Genomic DNA, 18,184 nt, shown 5'->3' with positions numbered 1-18,184 from the left:
TAATGGAAGAATATAAAAAAGAATGTAAATATATAGGTGTATAACTGAGTCATTTTGCTGTGCCACAGACACTGGCCACACATTATGTTTTTTTAATTAATTAATTTATTTTTGGCTACGTTGGGTCTTCGTTGCTGCACGTGGGCTTTCTCTAGTTGCGGCGAGCAGGAGCTACTCTTTGTTGTGTTGCGCGGGCTTCTCACTGCAGTGGCTTCTCTTGTTGCAGAGCACGGGCTCTAGGCGCGCGGGCTTCAGTAGTTGTGGCTCATGGGCTCTAGAATACAGGCTCAGTAGTTGTGGCACATGGACTTAGTGTCTCCGTGGCATGTGGGATCTTCCCGGACCATGGGCTTGAACCCGTGTGCCCTGAACTGGCAGGTGGACTCTTAACCACTGTGCCACCAGGGAAGTCCGGCACAACATTATAAATCAACTATATTTCAATTTTTAAAATAGTAATAAAAAAAGAGGAAGTGCTTGTGCACCAGGCTGCCCTCTAGTGCTGCAGGAGCCTTCCCACCATTGTGTGAACAAGCTCAGGCCAGCCTCATGGGAGATGAGAGGCCCCAGCTGTCCCAGCCATCCTCCCCAACCCAGAAACTTCCACAGTTCAGGGCCCAGGGCCATCCGGACAAGAGAGGCTGTAGGTCCAGCCTCAGGGTCAGCCCTAAACCATCGGACCATCCCCCCATCCACCAGAAGCAGAGTCACAGTAGTGGAGATCTCAGCTGACCATCCCTGCATCCTCCTGACCCCACCCCGTCCCAGGCCCTCAGGGTGTCTCTGCAGGGGAATAACTGTCCGTGCAGGAGCGCAGTGCACCTGATTCACCTCAGTCCTTAATGCAGGTTCGTCAGCTGCGGCACGCACCTGGAAGGCTCCCTCCTTCCTGGGGTCACGCCCACGCAGACCTCCCAGGTGAGGCCCCAGCACAAGCCTGACCCGTCCACTAAATCCAAGGACTGTTTACCGCCCTGCAATGATGGGCAGAAGCCAGGGGCCGAGCCTGCTCCGTGCCCACTTACGCCGCAGGCAAGCCAGCTCCACTTCCCTCGATGTTGCTGTGGGCTGCCTCACCTCTGGGTCTCTCCCTGGCATTCTCAGGGAATGTCAGCCCCTGCCCGCTGCCCCCTCCACCACGTGGTCAGCATCCACCTCTGCTTCCCGGTTCCTGGAGCCCTCGGCTCCCTGCAACGTCAGCCACGCTGTCTCAGAGCCTCACCCCCGCTGTGTCTTCACTGGTAACTGCAGCAGTAACATGACCTCAACTGTCCTCCTAACCCCACACCTACCAACTCACCCCTGCAACAGCACCCCAGCCCCCTGGGACCCCATCTTCTGACCCAGCACCATTTCACAGCCCCTCCCCATCTCACACGCCCACCAGCCTCCTGCCAGCTGAGACCCCAGGTCCACTGCTCTAACCTCTCCTGGGGGAACCCCTCACACCTCAGCTCTGCTCACCCCCTGGTGTGATCGCCTGACCCAAACCGTGTTCTCGGTTAAACCTGACTCTGTGACTCCAGGCTGGTACCTGAGCACTGAACTTGGCGGGAGAAAACCTCAGGCTGATGAACCCACTGCAAGGACCCTCGGCTTCGCTGGGTGATCCCACACCAGAGAGTCCCAAGTCTCCTCTCTCCTGGGACCTCCAGCATCTCAATGAAATGTTAGATTATAACATGTATAACACGTTCACATGGCTCGATAATGAAAAAATTAAAACAGGACACAGTGAAATATCTCCTCCCCAACTTCTGTCTCCCTCCCCTTCCCCTCCCCCTCCCCTCCTCTCCTTCTCCCCCAGCAGCCCTGCACACGCACTTGTGCGCACGCACTCACCAACAACCATGCTTAGTTCCTGGTGTGTTCTTCCAGGCTGCCTTAACGCACCCACAGGCAGACACGAATGTCTATCTTTTCCTACTTTTGTGTTTTTCGATGGCGGAACACCACCAGCTGTTCTGCGTTGTTCTTTTTTCCTCAACATTATATGTTGGGACAATTTTCAAGTCAGAACCAAGAGAACTTCCCCATTTTCTTTTCTGGCCGAATGGTACTCCACTGTCTGGGCGCACTGCAAATATTTCCCCGGTGGCTACTGATGGACATGCAGGGAGTTTCCAATATTTTCCTGCTACGATGGAAGCGACTGTCCTGATCCCTGTGTCGTTTTGCATGGATGCTGGAGTGTTGATAAGACTCATTTCTGCAAGCGGGATGGCTGGTTCGCAGGAGTATTTGTGGGCTTCACTGATCTTATTGAATGGCCCTCCACAGGGGCTGTGAAATCACACTCCCAGAGCAGTGAGGAGAACGCCTGGTGGCCGTCAGGCTCGCCAGACACTGTCGCCACCCATACGCTTGAGGTGTGGACAGTCTCATGAGCCACCCTCACTTTCTGCACATCTTTCAAACTTAACTCCCCAGATTTCTCCCCCAGGCCCCCCCTGGCTGCGAAGAGGCCCCCAGGTCCCCGGCTGGGATGGGGATGGCTCTTCTCCCTCATCCTGCCCCAGCCAGGCTCATCTCCCTCCAATCACAGGACTCACAGACCAAGCCGTCTCTCCCCAGGCACCCCAGCACCCCTGAAGGGCTCCCCTGGCCTCCCCGCTGCCCCCCACGCTCCCTGCAGCAGCCAGCAAGGCCTTTCCCAGTCACACGTCACAGCAAACGGCCTCTTCCAAGCCCTCCAGTGCTTTTCCTCTACAGCTGGAGTGAACCCCAACTCCCAGCCCCAGCGAAGGCCCCCGGATCCCCGCCTGCTTCTCTGGGGGTGTCTCGCTCCACTGCCCACTCTCGGCCACCCCCGCCCTTGAGCTCTTTCTTTCCCTAAAACCTGAGCCCCTTCCAGTTCCCACCTCCTGGCGTGCCCAGGCTGTCCACGTCCCGCCCCTTTCCCGCCTGTGCAAATGGGTCACCACGCATGGTCCCCTCCTCAGTGAGCACTCCCCATGGCCACAGCGAGAGCTGGCCCTCCGCCCGTAACTGCGGCATCACCCCCTCCCCGTCTCCCCCTGCACTTGGGCCTGGACTGTTTACTTACTTGCTCCCTGTTCTTCCCGGGCCTCCCAGGAATGTGAGCCCTTCAGGGAGGGCCCGGGCCAGCTCTCCCCCCGCCCCCAGCAGGGATGGGGCGAGGGCTGGAGGGTCCCACCCGTGCTTGTTCCACCATCCACCGCGGCCTCCCTTCCAGTTCACAGGAGCCTGGATGGGGAGCCGGGTCTTGGGGCCCCTGCCCAGGCTCTACCCTCTGTCCCCTCTGCCCAGTCACTCACTCCCCAACTCTGGGGCAAATCCTTCCCTGAAAGGAATTTTCCTGCGGTGACCGGGAAGTTACTGAAGTAGGTGGCCTGAGCTGGCGGCCCTGACGGGAACTCTGTACACCTCTACCCCTCCTACAGGAACAGCAAGGTGTCCCTAACTGCGACGGCCACGTCCTCTTCTCATTGCCCTTCGCCTGCCTCGCCGGGGGTGGCCATTCCTGCACTGGGTCCAGCAGGAGTTGACCTGGCCCTACCCCCCCAACCCCACCGCAGGGTGCCTGCCTCCGGCTGCCTCTATTCTCCTCGGACCCCGGCCCACCCCGCTGCTGTGAGACTGGGGGGTCTCAGCACCCCAGCACTTTTGAGTCCAAATCCATCCTCTTTGGTCCATTAATGTCTGCCCGGATTGATCTAAAACTTTCCATCTGGTCCTCAGCTCCTTTCACGTCCCCCTGTGCACCCCCTTCCCTCTTATCTCTCACCCCGGATTCTGCGGGAGGAGCCAGGGGAAACCCGCGGCCACTCCCACCCCGCACTGCAGGCTCAACGGCCCAGGACCCCGCACTGGGAGCCCAAACGCAGGGCGTCCCCAGTCGCCACTGTCCCCTCCCCTCCCCTCCTTGCACAACACTGCTTGGTGGATCCATCCCACCCCCATCTCATCTGAAAGGACCTTCCCTCCCCATCCAGGCCTTTCCTGCCAGACTCCAGACTCCACCCACCCTTGGCTCCCTTGGGCGGCCCCCTCAGCTCTGTGGAATGTGTTCACCCAGGTTCCCCTTTCCCTCCCAGGGACTCTGCCCTTCCCCCAATCCTGGGCCAGGATGGGGATGTAGAGGACAGCTGGGGTCAGCTCTGTTCACAGCTGTAGGCTTCAAGGTCAATTCCAGAAATATGAGAGTCAGTTCCCACTGGCCCTATGCGTGGAGCTGAAAGGATTGTCTGGAGGCCCCGCCTCCCCTTCCTCAGTAAAGGACAGTGGGGGGGATGGTTAGGGTCATGACCACCCTTTATAGGTGAGGAAACTGAAGGGCGAAGTGATGGGCCTTGCCCCACAGCAGACCCTCCCAAAACTCATGCTCACAGGTAAGAAGCGGGTAGGAGACGCTGGGGGGCCGGACTCATTGGGGATTTGACACAGAAACTGGGGGCACAGGGTCTGCCAGACCCCAAGAGGCTGAGAAAGCCACTGATGGCCCATCCTTGCTCCCAAAATAAATCACTCCACAGCCACTTTTGAAATCAGCTTTATAGCAAGCTATAAAAACTAAGATCATGTTATAGAAAAACACATACAAAAGCAGTACTATCAAAAATAATAATAATAACATCAAACATGCAAACTCCTACAAATGTACAAAGGCCTTTGTGCACCACTTACACGGGCCAGTTTCTGGCCACAGTACCTGGAAAGAGGGAGCACAAACCCGAGAGCTGGCTGCAAACCCCGTCACGGCGTGCCCAGCGGCGCAGGTGAGGTGGAGTTGTGCCTACGTCTGACTGCCGAGAGCCTCTGGGGTAAGCAGAGGCCGAGGAGGGTAACTGAACCCATGTTTTCCTGGGATAGGACAAGGCACCCCACAGGGCAGGGGATGGGTGGAGGCTGAGGTGGGCAAAATAATACCCCCCTCCAAAGACGCCCACGTCCACATCCCTGGAACTGCGACTACGTCAGGTTCCAAGGCAAAGAGGAGTTAAGGGGTCAGGTGGAATTAAGGTTGCTCATCAGCTGAACTTGACATCGGAAGAGGATCCTGGATTGTCTGGGTAGGTCAAAGGTCATTGTCTGGGGGGGTCAAAGGTCATCACTGGGGTCCTTAAGGAAGGAAGATGGAGGCAGGAGAGGGGTGCTGAGATGTGAAAAAGAGATCGACCGGCCGTTGCTGGCTTTGGAGATAGAAGGGGGCCACTAGCCAAGAAACAGGGGAGGCCGGCCTCTAAAAACTGGAAAAGGCAAGGAAATGGCCCTCCGGAGCATCCAGACAGAACCAGGCCGGCTGACACCTTGGCTTTAGCCCACTAGGCCCACGTCAGACTTCTGACCTCCACAACCGAAAGAGCGTTCTCGTCTTAAACTACTAAGCTTGTGGAAGTTTGCTGAAGTGGCAATAGGAAACGAATCCAGAGGCCGAGGAGTCAGAGGTCAAGCTTGCCCTGCCCAGACCTCAGCCTGACTTCCGGGGAGGACCTGCGGAGGCACCCCTGGGCCTGTCTCCGTGTGGGGGAAGGCGGAGGCCGAGAAAACCCAGGAGGTCCTTGCCCCTCCCGGACCCATCCTCAGGGGAAGCCCGTGGGGAAGCAGAGAAGGGGCAGGGGCTGAGCTGCAGGGGCCCTGATGCCAGCTCTGCCCCCAGCGTGCCATGGGACCCCACAGGCCCCTTTCCAGGTCCCAGATGAGAGCTCCTCTTTCCCTTTTCTCCCTCCAGTCTGCCCTCCATTCCACGCCCCGGCTGAGCCCAGCTCAGCACAGCCCTGGACCAGAGGAGGCAGGAGGGGTGAGGCTCAGGCCGCCGCCCAGGAGCTGGGGAGGCGCCAAGACCCAGGCTGAGGAGGGCAATCCGGAGGCAGCCTGTGGAAGGACCCCACAGACAGGCGGTGACCCTGGAGCTCCGTCCCCTGGCCACTTCCCCTCCTGGCCCCTCCTTCAGAGCGTGCAAGATCCCCTGTCATCTACAGGGAGCTTCTCATGTGTGGCCTCCTTGGGTCCCCATAGCTCCCCCCCTGCCCCGCCACGGGAGGGGTGAAGAAGCCAGGGCCTGTCCAGTTCCCGCGGCCCAGGGACCTGCGCCTAGGCCAGGGCTGGTCAGAAGCAGCAGCAGAAGGCAGGACGTCCGTGAGAGGCCGTGTGGGGCTGTGAAGCCGGTGCTGGTCTGAACGGCCCCCGAACGGGGTGGCATCCGCTGCTCGCCATGAGCTCACGAGCAGGTCAGGCGGCGGAAGCAGCTAACCAACCTTTACAAGTGAAAACAGGGACTTGGAGGGCTCGCGCGCCCCCGTGTGGATGTCCAGGATGCTCCGGATGCCCCTGGATTCACTGTTGGTCAGGTTCCCCTTGATGGCCAGGATGGCACTCAGGTGGCCTTTGCTGGCAAAGAGAGTATCCTGTCAGTCCAGCCCGCTCGCCAACACCCCTGCTCACACCCCCTCCCAGCTCCCCAGACTCCGGGCGGAGCCACAGGGCACTGCAGCCAAGCCCCTGCCCACGAGCAGCACCCCCCGCACCCGCTCCTTTGCCCGCTGAGCTCCAGCGGCGCTGGCCACCGTGCGTCTCCAGAGTGCGCCAAGCTCCTGCCCACCTGGGGCCTTTGCACTGGCTGTCCGTCCTGGAGTGCTCTTCCCCGTGCTCTTGAGATAACCCGCTTCGTCTCACCCTTTAGCTCTCAGCTAAAATGTCACCTCCCCTGAGAGGCTTTCCCGTCTCTAAAGTCAGCACCTCCTGTCGTTCACAGCCTTGGTTAAACAATCTTTAACACTCGCGATTGAACTCCTTTGCCTGATCGCCTCATCGTTGCTAACCTTAAACAGACTGTAAGTAACATGAGGGAGAACGAAGACCTTGTCCGTCTTGTACTTCATTGCATCCTGGTGCCAAAAACAGAGCCTAAGGAGACCAGTACCTAGTAGGAGACCACTCAGTAACTGTTGGTAGAATGGGTGGATGGGTGGATGGGTGGATGGATGGATGGATGGATAGATCAGTGGATGAATAGATAGGTGGATAGATGGATAGATGGATAGGTGGATGGGTGGAAGGGTGGATGCGTGGAAGGGTGGATGAATAGGTGGGTGGATGGGTGGATGGGTCAACGGATGGACAGATGAGTCGATGGGCGGGTCATCAGATGGATGGATAGAAGATGGGGAGCAGGTGGGTAACTAGGTGCTTGTATGAGTGGGGAGATGGATGGGTGAGTGTGTAAGTGAGGGGATGGGTAGGTGAGTAGGTGGAGTGGGTCAGCCAGTGGCTGGACTAGGCTACGCTGGGACAGTCCAACTCATACCCCATAACTGGAACAGTCTGACATCATCAGAGGACTCAGCCCATAGAATCAATTTCCCTGACTCACCAGATCCTCAGGCAGCCAGGGGCTAAGCCTCCACTCCGGAACAGGGGTACTAGGACCCAGGGCACAGGTCGCGCCCCTGAGGGCCCCTAGGCTGAGTGGTGGACCCCAGCTTCACTACTGACTTGCCATGGCCTCCAGCAGGTCCCTGGTCTCTCTGATCTCCGTTTCCCCTCTGAGAGGCAGTATCATAAAGGCTAAGAATGTGGGCTGTGGAGCCAGACCCCCCGGCTTTGTCGTTTTAGCTCTACCACTGACTAGCTGTGTTACCCTGGACACAGTCCTTAAGCTCCCCAGGTCTCATCTGTAAACGGGGATGAAGAGTGTCAGCCTCACAGGGTGGCAGTAAGGACTGAGTGAACAGCCACTGTAAAGATCTGGGCATGGTGGCCGGTCCACAGCACTCAGCAAAGGGACTGCATCACGGTGGCCGGTACCTGAGCTCTACCCACCCTGGAGGGACTCATTCTGGCTCCACCAGGCCCTGACCACAGCCGGGTACATCAGGGCCATGCTACCTGCCCAGGTCCTCTGGTGCCCTGCTCTCACCTGAAGTCAGGGTACCAGGCGGCACACGTGGCCACCTCGATCTTGATGGCGCTGGGGTCTTGCAGGCGAATAATCTCTGCGAGCATGGGGAGGGCACGATGCAGCCAGGTTGCCGGGGAGCCCTGCAGGCACAGGCCTGGTTGGAGGGAGGATGTTCCTGCCCCAGAGGCCACCCAGGGGCCCAGAGAGGCTCAGGTCCGACCTGATTGGGTTTGGAGAGGCCCAGAGGGGCTGTCCTGGCCCGTGAAGAGCTTGGAGCGGGAGGGCAGCCTATGGGAGTGGGAGCTGGGAGGGGCGGGTGGGGGCTTACGTTCTGAGTGCAGAAGCGCTGGATGAGCTCAGCGTTGGCCAGGATGTGCCCCGCCAGCTGCTGCTGCTGCTCTGCCGTCTTGAGGACCAGGCGCCGCTTGCTGAGGCGGACGATGTACTCCTTCACCAGGTGCAGGTGTACAACCTCCATGAGCTCCTGGGTGGGCGAGTGGGCAGGGTCATGTGAGCCAACACACAGGGAACTCACCACCTCCCTCGAGGCTTCGAAGCCAGGGTCCAGGGAGGGGCGGATGCCAGAGCAAAGGAGCGCGTCCGTGTGTGTGCGCGTGCGTGTGTGTGTGTGTGTGTGTGTGTGCGCGCGCGCGCGTGTGTGCGCGCATGTCCAGACCCCCCCCCTCCGGCTCCTGCCACCAGCTCAGCACCCCCTTACCTCCCGGAAACAGTCCTGCAGTTCAGAGAACTCGGGCAGCCTCTCGCCCACCACGGAGATAATTTCCTCCAGGGTCTGCGCGGGGGCTGCCCAGCGGGTCTGTGTGAACCTCTTGAACAGCGGCTGTGAAAGGAGAGGAGCAGGATGTCTGGCCACGCCCTGCAGAGGCAGGGCCAGCTGCAGAAACATGCACACACAGACACACACAGACACACGGGGCCCAGGACAGGGGCCGGGGACGTTAAGGACTCCCAGGGAAGCCAGGGAGCACCCGGGCCCTGCTCACAGGCAGGGACTGGAGGCGTGGTCTGCACACCCTTCTCAGAGGCCGACCAGCTGCCATCTGCCTGCCCTGAGGCCTTTTCCACTGGCCGCCCTCCTTAAATAAATAAATTCCTGCATAAACAAAGCCTTGTGCTTGGCTGGGCCTGTGAGGAGCCGGCCAAGTCATCCAGGGTCACCGCCTGGTCACCCACAGCTGCTGGGCACTGAGGCCAGGGCAGGTTCCCATGGAGGGCAGGCAGGGAGTCCCTCCTCCTCGTTTCCTGGGACCCCTGCCTCATCCTCTGCTAAAGGTGCTAAAGGGTTTCTGTGGATTTCTTGGCCCCAGCAGACGTGGTGACGGCTGCCAAAGGCTCTGAGCATCACAGCTGGGAGTTAGGCACGGGGACAGGGCCTGGGCAGGAGGGTCTGGGGCGTCTAAGCGGGGGACGGGCACTGAAGCTTCCTGTCTGTACCCGAGGGCCCTGGGCGGCCCTCTGAGGCCAAGCCCCGGGGCTGAAGCGTTGGGAGTGAGGTCAAGGGCCCGCCATGGCCCCCTCACCTGGTCTCACACCACGCCTTCCACGTGCCAGCTCTTCGCTTCTGCCACCCTCCCTGCCCAGCCCCCTCCCAGGCCCTCCCCACCCTCCCCCAGCACTGGACTCAGCATGTGACACACGGCGGGAGGCTCCAGCTACCTTCAGGGCCCCAAACAGGCTCTGGAGCAGGGTATCAACGCCATGACTCCTGAGCTCATCCAGGGGGCTCAGCAGGTGGCTCGGGAGGTCCTGTGGTGTCTGCCACTTCTGGTCCACGAACATCCTGGAAGGACAGGGGAGGCAGGGAGATCACACCAGTCCTGCCCAGAGAGCCAGTGAGCCTGAGGCTAATCTTCCTAAACCATTCCTCTAGAACCCTCCCTGGCTCCCCACTCCCCATGGGAGCAAGTCCACGTCATCCCACCCATGCTGCCGAAGCAGGGCCCAGCCTTCCCACTCCAGCACACACGTAACACCACATCCTCTTCTAACTGAGGGCCTCTCCACAGCACCTCACTTTGCTCATCTGCTTAATGACCGTGATCACTGTACCTACCTAACAGGGTTGTCACAAGGGTAAAATAAAATAAAGTAAATCAGTTGCGCGAGTGCTTGACCCCCCAGCACTAGATAAACGTTCACTGCTGCCGCCGCCACAGGCCCTGGCATTTCCTTACGGACCTGCTCGTTTTACTTCAACATCTCTGCTGAAGCTGCCCCTCCCCCCCCATCCCGGGCACCTCCCAGCCGCCTCCCAGTTACCCTCTCTCTCTCTCTCTCTCTCTCTCACAGGCAGGCAGCCCCAGTGATGCCGGCTCCCACAAACCCCACCCAGTGCCCTCACCGGAAGGAGAGGCAGTTGTTGATGTTGGCGATGACATTGGCCCTGTAATTTCTCAGCTGTTTGCTCCTCTCCAGAAATTCATCAAAGGCACGCTGGTAGCTGGTGAAACCCGAAAGGGAACATGCGGGACCAGCACAAACACCGGGACAGGAGCAGCCTCCTTGGGTTTACATGTGGGCTCCCCGCAGCACAGGGAGGGGGCCCCAGCCCCGAAGCATCCTGTAACTGGCTTCACGTGCTCAGGCCAGTGAGGCCAGGGCCCCTGCAGAGCTCCTGAAGAGGGTGTCCACCCCGCTCTGCTGCCTCCCTCCTTCCCCCAGGCCCCCTCTAGAGCTGGAAGACTGGAGGCCTGGGCCATGCAGGGGTCCTCGGAGGAGGGGGAGGGAGCTAGCCAAGAGAACCGTGAGGGTGCAGACTGGAGCGTCCCCGGATGGGGAGGCCAGTGTCTCAGTCCCTCACGGGGCATCTTCTTTGCAGCTGGGGGCTGCTCTGCTGGGAGCTTTGCCGAGAGCAGGTGGTCAGATTACCTGAGGCTCTCAGCACCCAGGTGGGTGGTACAGGGGGATGAGGACGCCTGCTCAGAATGACAGACCCCCGAGGAGCAGGGAGGGGCACTGATCTAGCTTGGATCCCCACCTGGGGCACGAGGGCGGGGCGGGGCGCTGAGAGGGGTGGCCACAGGGACCCTTCCTGCGCGCGCACAGGCCGTCACCCACCTGTTGAGGAACACAGCCAGCTCCACCAGCAGCAAGTGCTTCATCTGCGCGCCCAGGTCAAGGGTGATGCTCTCGGCCTTGGCCTGGCCCTGGGAGATGATCTGCAGGGGTGAGGTGAACTGAGCAGGGGCCCACCCAGTCTAGGGCTGGGGCTGGGGCGGGTGCGGGGGTCGGTAAGACATGGAAAAGAGGGACTGTGCTCAGGGGCGAGCGTGTGTTTGCACGCAAGGATGTGCGCTCGTGCACGAGGGGCAGCCGTGCTACCTGGATGATGTCAATGGCCAGCTCACTGTGGCAGCGGCCGTCCAGCCTCTGCGGAGCCACATCCTGGGTCCAGCGCTGTGACTCCAGCTCCAGGGCACGGGCCGTCAGCTCCTTCACGCTGGCCTTGGGGGAGGGGGGGCTGGTCAGGGGAGCGCGAAGCCCACGTGGACGTGCCTGTCAGGCTCCCTGCCACGTCCTGTCTGCCCCGGCCGCCCCTCCGCTTCCTTCCCGCCCCTCCTTTGCCCCGGCCCTGGCGCTGGCGCTGGACTCACCACCTGATTGGAGAGGAACGTGGCCTCCAGCAGCCGGATCTGCTTGGGGGACAGGAGACTCCCAAGCCCGACTCCTTGCAGCTCGCCTGCCAGCTTGGGGCTGTTGATGACGTCACTGTGGGCAGAGGGGGCTGGCATGAGGAAAGCTCACGCCACCCGTCCAGCAAGAGCCCTCCTCCTCGGCCTCAGCCTCTGGCAGGCCCAGAGCTCAGCTCTCCTGGCCTCAGCCTCTGGCAGGCCCAGAGCTCAGCTCTCCTCAGCCGCAGCCTCTGGCAGGCCCAGAGCTCAGCTGCCTGCCTCCACCGAGCCCCATCCCTGCTTCCCCACCTCATGCGGTGGGCCCTGCACCTGCTCAGCCTGATCCAGGCCCCCAACCCTGGAACCGTCGTGCCTCCTTTACTCTCTCACCCCCATCTGCTTCTGCTCCGAAATACCGCCCCGAAACTGATGAGCCGCAAGCTACCCGGCTAGAGGCACCCCCCTGCCCAGCCACCGCCCACTCGCCTGGCTCACTGCAGGACCCCCCTCCCTGGCTCCCCGCTTCTGCCCTCACCTCCAACAATCCCTCCTCCACCCAACAGGCAGTACCACCTCTCAGGTCTGATCTCCCGGCTCTAAGGGCTCCCCGCTCTCACACAGACAGGATACAGCTCCTTACCCTCTGCCTCCTTCTCACCCAGCCCCCACCACACTCCAGCCCTGCTGGCCTTGGGCACCCACTAGCCCTGTGCCCTCTTCCCCCCGCCCCCCGAGCCGGGTCTGCTGCCCCCAGAGGTGGGCCAGTCCAAGCAGGAAGGGCTGTTCCCGCACCACCCTGAACTGCTCTGAGGAGGCAGATCCACCCATCCCTGTGGACCTCTGTTGGGTCCCAGAGCCCCCTGGGGACTGCCCAGCCCTGGGACTTCCTCAGGGACCTTGGTGCACCTGGAGGCTCAAGAATGGCCCTCTCTGCCCCTCCCCCAGCCTGGATGCGCTGTGCCCCTTTGCTCCCCGCACTTCTGGCCACACAGGCCTCCACGGAGCCACCCTGGACTCCCCCCCTCGGGGCTCCATGCCCGGCTGGCCTCAGTTTCCTGCTGCAGTGACCCCAGTGGGTCCCAGGCGAAAAGCCCCTGGGGTCACTGGGACAGGAAGGCTGAGGGTGAGAAGTGTGAGTGCCTGGCATTTCCTGGTGAGTCAGGACAAGCAAGAAGGAACAGGTTCAGAGCCGCCCTGACTCTCCCGCAACCCCTGCCCTGTGCCAATTTCCCTATGCCCTGCCGACTCCTCACCCACCACTCCCCAACCGGCCCTTCCTCCGGCCCCCGCGAGGCTGACCCACCAGTACCAACCGAGACCACTGGCCACCCAGATGTGTCCCCGAGATGCTCGGACATTGCTCACACGGGCTACACCTCCAGGCTTCCTGTGGGCTTTACACTAGGTGCCGGGGCCAGTCCCTATAGGAGCCCCTGGCCTCTCGTGCCCTGGTCATCTCCATGCTGCAGTATAAGTCTCTCCCCACCCAGCTTATGTGAATGACCAGAGGTCTGGGGAAATGAGGGGATGCCTGAGGCGGTACCCGGCTGGTAACCAGGTATCCTTCACCGGCAGAGCAAGCCTTCCAAACTGAGGGGCTCCAGGCCTCGGGGGCCAGAGCCCAGCTCTGTGCGGCCTCACTGAGTGACCCTGCACAATGGGGATCTTCCCAACAGGCCCAGCGGCCCCACCCTGCCCCTGCTCCCTGTCCTGCCTGGGAGTGCCCCCAGGGGCCTGCTGGATAAACCAAACACTGACCAGCTCCACACAGCTCCCAGAATGCTTCACAGCTCAGCCTCAGGCCCTGGAAGATGACTCCCTTTGCCGGGAACACCACCCTCCCTCTTACTGACCTGTCCTCCTCTTTCCTGCCCGGCCTGACTGCCTGACTTCTATTAGACTGTGAGCTGCCCCAGAGCAGCAAACTCCTGTGGCAGGCAGAAGTCTGCGCCGTCTCTTCTGAGCTGGCTTCCTGGGCTGACCCAGGCGAGGTCAGGGCCCCCTCCTCCGGGCTCCCCTGCCACACCCCTTCCTGCTCTGGATGGGCGCTGATTCATGCCCTCCCCAGACTGGGAACTCATGAATGAATGATGAAGTCCCTGCCATTCTCTGTGCCTCAGTTTCCCCAACTGTGGAATGGGGCCGAGGCCCAAGAGACTAGGACTCCAAGTGCAAAGCAGACCCAGCCCAGGCCCTGCCCCCTTGAGTCCAAGCCCATCTGTGCTTCTCCCACCTGGAACTCCCTGCACGCGGTGACAGCCCCTGCAGAGCGGCCTCCCTGCCCCTGGGGCCCCGCCCAGCACCGGGCCGCCCGGCTGCCCAGCCGCTCACTTGGGGTAGAGGTTCTGCACCCAGACCAGCAGCACGTAGGTGTCGCGTTCGCTCAGCTCGAACTGCGCCAAGTCCGCCAGCTGCGCCGCGAAGTGCTCGTGGTAGCTCTCGGCGTAGGCCGCCACCACGGCGAACTCGGCGGGGAACAGCGGCTTCAGCCGCTCCACCACGGCCTCCAGGTCCTCCTTCATGGTGCGGCCCATGTGCAGGAAGGCGCGCTCGGCCTCCGTGCGGCCCTCGGCAGCCGCGGCCGGCCGCTGGCCCAGGCGCTCCTCGGCCGCCTGCGCCACGCCGCGCCGCCACAGCTGCAGCCAGCGCCGGGGCCGCGTGGCCGCCAGTGCCGAGGGCCCGGGCCCCGCCGCCGCCGCCGCGCGGTCCTCGCGCTCCTGCTCGGCCAGCACGGCCAGCGCCTGGCGCAGCCGCTCCGGCGCCGCCTCCAGCGGCCGGCGCAGCAGGCCGAGCACCTGGTCGCGCAGCAGCACGTACAGCGCCTCCACCTTGCTCTGGCGCCGCAGCAGCTCCTCCTCGCTCATGCCGCCCGCCGCCATCGCCGCCTGCAGCTCCCGCTCCAGCGCCAGCAGCGGCCCCGCCGCCTCCAGCCGTCCGTGCTCCAGGTCGGCCTTGAGCTCCTCCACTGCGGCCAGGACCCGACGTTAGCGCGGCCCGGGGCCCCGAAACCCACCAGTCACCTCCCGTGGGCCGAGACCTCAAAAGGTGAGGTGAGGCGCCGGAAGGGGCGAGTCGACGTCCCAGACAGGACCGAGGACCCCTCCGCTCGCTCCCTGCCCGAGATCAGGGCGCGCAGGGGAAGCTGGCAAGGGAGACACCTCCGCGCCCACCTTCCCTGCCCTCTCTGTCCTGGGTGAGTGGGGCGTCCACTCCAGTGAGCCCCGATCCTGCCCAGACCCTGCCCGGCTGGGACCTGGGGCCCCTGCCTACCTGTGGGCAGCCGGCCAGCCGGCCCGGACTGGGACTCAGAGTCGCCCTCTGTCTCTGCTGAGCTGGGCTGACTCTTCTTCTTCCTCCCTTTGGTGAAGACGCTAAACATGTTGGCCAGGCCTTTCGACTTCTTCTTCTTCTTCGCAGCCTCTCCTTCATCCCTATCTGGGGCTTCGTCGGCCTCCAGGGGTGGCACCAGGTCCTCGGAGGAGGCCTCCGACATGGAGGCTTCTGACTCTGCCTCCGAGGTGAAGGGCAACTTCTGGTGGCTTCGGGGCAAGTCAAGGGCCCCTGGCGCAGGCTGCTGGCCCGTAAAGCCTTGTAAGGTCATCGTCTTCAGCATGACGCCGGCTCGGGCCTGCGGGTTGGCAAGGCGAGGGAATGAAAGGCTCAGCGGTCACCAGGGGATGGGCCTGGCTCCCGGCTCCCCGGCCCAGGTACACAGCCAGGTTGATGCGTTTTCACCCGTATGACCACCAGGCTCTGGCATTCTCCTGGCCCAGATGGGCACCAACAACTCAACTCTCTCCCCGGACACCAGTTCCTCAGGACCCACCGGCCCTCCGAGAACTGCCGAGGCAGGGAGGAAGCTGGGCTTGGGAGGCATATTCCAGACAGAAGGCAAATCCTTCCTTGACAGCCCACCCTCTGGGCAGGGAGAAGGGACTGCAGTGCATGAGAACCACCCGGATTCCACGAGACCCCAGGGGAGCAGGCAGACCACGGGCCGCCGTCCCACGGCGCCGAGCGAGAACCAAGGTCCAGAAAGGTCACCGAGCACCAGCGGCGGACCGAGGCGGGAATCCAGCCCCAGCCCCGTCCTCCATTTTGCCGGTTCTTGTCTTGACTCGTACAGCTTTGGGGTCACAGAGGAGCGCTCTGAGCAGAAGCACGGCTGCTCCGGCTGGGACCACAAGGTAGGCAGGGCCTGACCCCTATATGACCTTGGGGCTCAAGTCTACAGAAACCACAGTGCCCCCTCAAGCTTCAGGGGGTCTTTCCCATGTCCGTAGGGACAAGGGGCCCAGTGAGGCACAGGGCTGTCTGAGGTCACACGGCAACTGGCAACTGGGACTGGAAACCCAAGCTTCCCGGCTCCACAAATGGGGTGACATCATCGTCACAAAAGCTTCCATTTTCTGGGCGCTTCCTGAGTGCCCATCCCATCACTTCCGCACTCCCTTCCAGGAGGCGTGTTATTTTCCTCATCTCACACAGCTAGCTCAGAGGGGCTTAAAATGCCCCCATGGTCAACAGCCTGGGCTTGGAACTCAGATCACCTGGCTCCGGGCACCCCTGCCTCGTGGCCCCCAACACCTCGCGAGCCGCATTCAGAGGGGCAGCACCCTCCCCAGCGCCTTGACCATTGTGAAAGCCAGGCCAGGACCGGTGGAGGGGAACATGGCTGACCCCAAAGGAGGGAGCGGGGCAGGGCTGGGCCTCCCTGGTAACTGGGGTGATGCATAACCACAGTGCCTGCCCCACCACCCGAGAGTAAACACACCAAGTCATGACTCACACAAACAGTGACTTCAGTTCGCCCCTGCAACGGCCCTGCAAGGCAGATGGGGTGATCCAATCATCCAGAGAGAGAAATTGAGGCGGCAGGAGGCGGGGTGGGATTAGGCCTGTCAGACTTTCTACAACCCCTACTGCCTCCCCATCGGCCCAGCCTCCTCTCGCATCCGCCCGGGGACTCGTCCCAAACCCCCGGGCTTGACCAGAGCCACTCAGTAGCCAGGAAGCCGGGCTTTCTCACACTCCCACTGGTTTCAGCAGGTGCCTGGGCAGAGTCCTACCCTGCTGGATCTCCGTTGCGTCCCCTGTGCCGTCTGGCCTGAGAGTTCCACTCCAGAACCAAGCAGGGGGTACTCTGGGCATTTCTGCCCTGCAGAGCCCTTGCCCCAGCTTCCCTCCTAATCCATCCCATTTTCATGCCAGGCACCCACAGGAGCTGGTCTGGCCGGCTGGCTGGGGCTGCTCAGTGCCACCCTGGGCCCCCAGGCCCCACCTCTGCCCCCTGCTGGGGTGAGGGTGAGGGCCATCTGACCCGCTGTGCTCCCACCGGCCTCACTTCTGTCCTCACTGCCCCCCACCTCCTCCGTCCCCACACGTGCTAGGCTCTACCCAGCCTCCAGACCTGGCTCCTGCAGGTCCCCGCATGGCATCGCTGCCTCCTCGCCTCTGTGGCACAAACTCTCCTCACCCTTCAGGGTCCTGCAGCAGCCCCCTTGGCCCACGTCCCAGGCCTTGACTCTGAGGCAGCTGGTGCAATAGAAAGAGAACAACTGTGGGCTTAGCTGTACCACCCACTAGGGTGTGGACCAGACTTCACCCTTCCTTCATAGGCCTTAGTCTCCCCATCTGGGAAATGGGGATGAGGACCCCACCTCACAGTACTGCTGAAAGGATGTGAGGAAACCACTCAGACACATGCTGGCACCTAGCCAGGCCTCAGTAAGGGTCTGCATCATGTGTCCCAGTGTCTGTCAGGCTAACCCTGGCGCCCAGATACAGCAGAAGAGGGCAGGAGAGGGATCCTTTAAGGCCAGGCTCGCGGCTGGGCACACTGAGACAGGAAGGGAAGTGCTCCGAGTCATACCCTGTGGCCACAGCCTGTGGCCCAACAGTGGCACCCCTCGGGTCCTCCCAGCTCCCCCAGCTTCTCCTCAGGCACACACACCCTCACCCTCCTTTCCGGGTCAGGGCTGAGGTCCACCCAAGCCTCCCTGGCCCCTGTGCCTAGCTCCTCCGTGCCTATAGGTCCCGCTTCCTACCGCAAAAGGAAGGGACACCCGGCGCCTTTCCCCACAGCCCCTCCCTGATGCTTTTTGCGGGACGCAGTCCTCCGCTGGGAGCATCTAAGCCGGACCCTCTGCACCCTGACGCAGCAGCTTAGCCCGGGGGCCTCAGTTTCCCTAGAAGAGGGGCTGCCAGAGACCTGGGCTCCGTCCTGCCCCATTGGTCCCCTCCGTCGCGCCGGCCGCTCCCTCGTGGGATGGGGCCGGAGACTCGGGGTCGGGGCGGCCGGGCAGCCGCGCGGAGAAGTTGGGGACGGACGCACCGCGGGCGGAGGTCACTTACTGTGTCCGGGCCGGGCCGCCGCTGTCTGGGCTGAGCCGGGCGCCGCCTGAAATAGACACAGACTCCGCCCCCGCTGGGCCCGCTCGCCCCGCCCGCCGCCTCCGCGGAAAACCCGCGGGCGAAGGCCAAAGCACAGCGTGGCGGGGGCTGCCTGTGTCCCCGTGTCCGGTGTCGCGCGCCCCCCCAGGCGGTGCGGGGCCTGCTTAGCAGGGGAGCGGGGGAAGGGGTCACGACCTCCCACCAGCCCGGACGGGATGACTGGGCTGGCCAAGCGTCGCCAGACTGTGTTGGGCGCGGGACCGGCACCCAAGGCGGACGGAGTGGGTCTGGCGCTGAC

The 18,184-nt window shown here is 62.2% G+C and overlaps 1 protein-coding gene across 5 annotated transcripts; it reads right to left on the bottom strand.

The window, feature by feature from the left end:
* Positions 1–4,497: 4,497 nt before the first annotated feature.
* TNFAIP2 (TNF alpha induced protein 2) lies at positions 4,498–17,913 on the bottom strand. 5 transcript variants are annotated; one of them, XM_049705821.1, is made up of 14 exons: positions 17,705–17,811; positions 16,904–17,028; positions 16,283–16,317; positions 14,764–15,121; positions 13,825–14,458; positions 11,476–11,590; positions 11,204–11,326; positions 10,940–11,040; positions 10,224–10,322; positions 9,539–9,662; positions 8,580–8,738; positions 8,190–8,345; positions 7,880–8,001; positions 4,498–6,351 (listed from the first exon to the last, which is right to left on the bottom strand). In XM_049705821.1, the coding sequence occupies exons 2-14, from the start codon at positions 16,929–16,931 to the stop codon at positions 6,210–6,212; spliced, it is 2,196 nt and encodes a 731-aa protein (XP_049561778.1). In that variant the 5' UTR covers positions 16,932–17,028; positions 17,705–17,811; the 3' UTR covers positions 4,498–6,209. The 5 variants fall into 5 exon arrangements, with proteins under 5 accessions (XP_049561778.1, XP_012390618.3, XP_049561781.1 ...); XM_012535164.3 differs by lacking the exon at positions 17,705–17,811 and having other exon boundaries at positions 8,580–8,702; positions 16,904–17,680; XM_049705824.1 differs by lacking the exons at positions 16,283–16,317; positions 16,904–17,028; positions 17,705–17,811 and adding an exon at positions 17,848–17,913.
* Between the last annotated feature and the right edge of the window lie 271 nt (positions 17,914–18,184).

The sequence above is a fragment of the Orcinus orca genome, chromosome 2, assembly GCF_937001465.1.
Source record: "Orcinus orca chromosome 2, mOrcOrc1.1, whole genome shotgun sequence".
NCBI lineage: Eukaryota > Metazoa > Chordata > Mammalia > Artiodactyla > Delphinidae > Orcinus > Orcinus orca.
The sequence above is the reverse complement of the archived record's forward strand: the minus strand, read 5'-3'. Positions and strand labels throughout refer to the sequence as shown.

Excerpts from the sequence above, each read along its gene's own strand:
- TNFAIP2 (XM_049705821.1), bottom strand. The coding sequence starts at position 16,931 with ATGCCATGCGGGGACCTGCAGGAGCCAG. Across the intron at positions 14,459-14,763 it reads GGCTGGCCGGCTGCCCACAG|TGGAGGAGCTCAAGGCCGAC; the intron begins GTAGGCAGGGGC and ends TCCTGGCCGCAG. Across the intron at positions 8,002-8,189 it reads AGCGCTTCTGCACTCAGAAC|GGCTCCCCGGCAACCTGGCT; the intron begins GTAAGCCCCCAC and ends CTGTGCCTGCAG.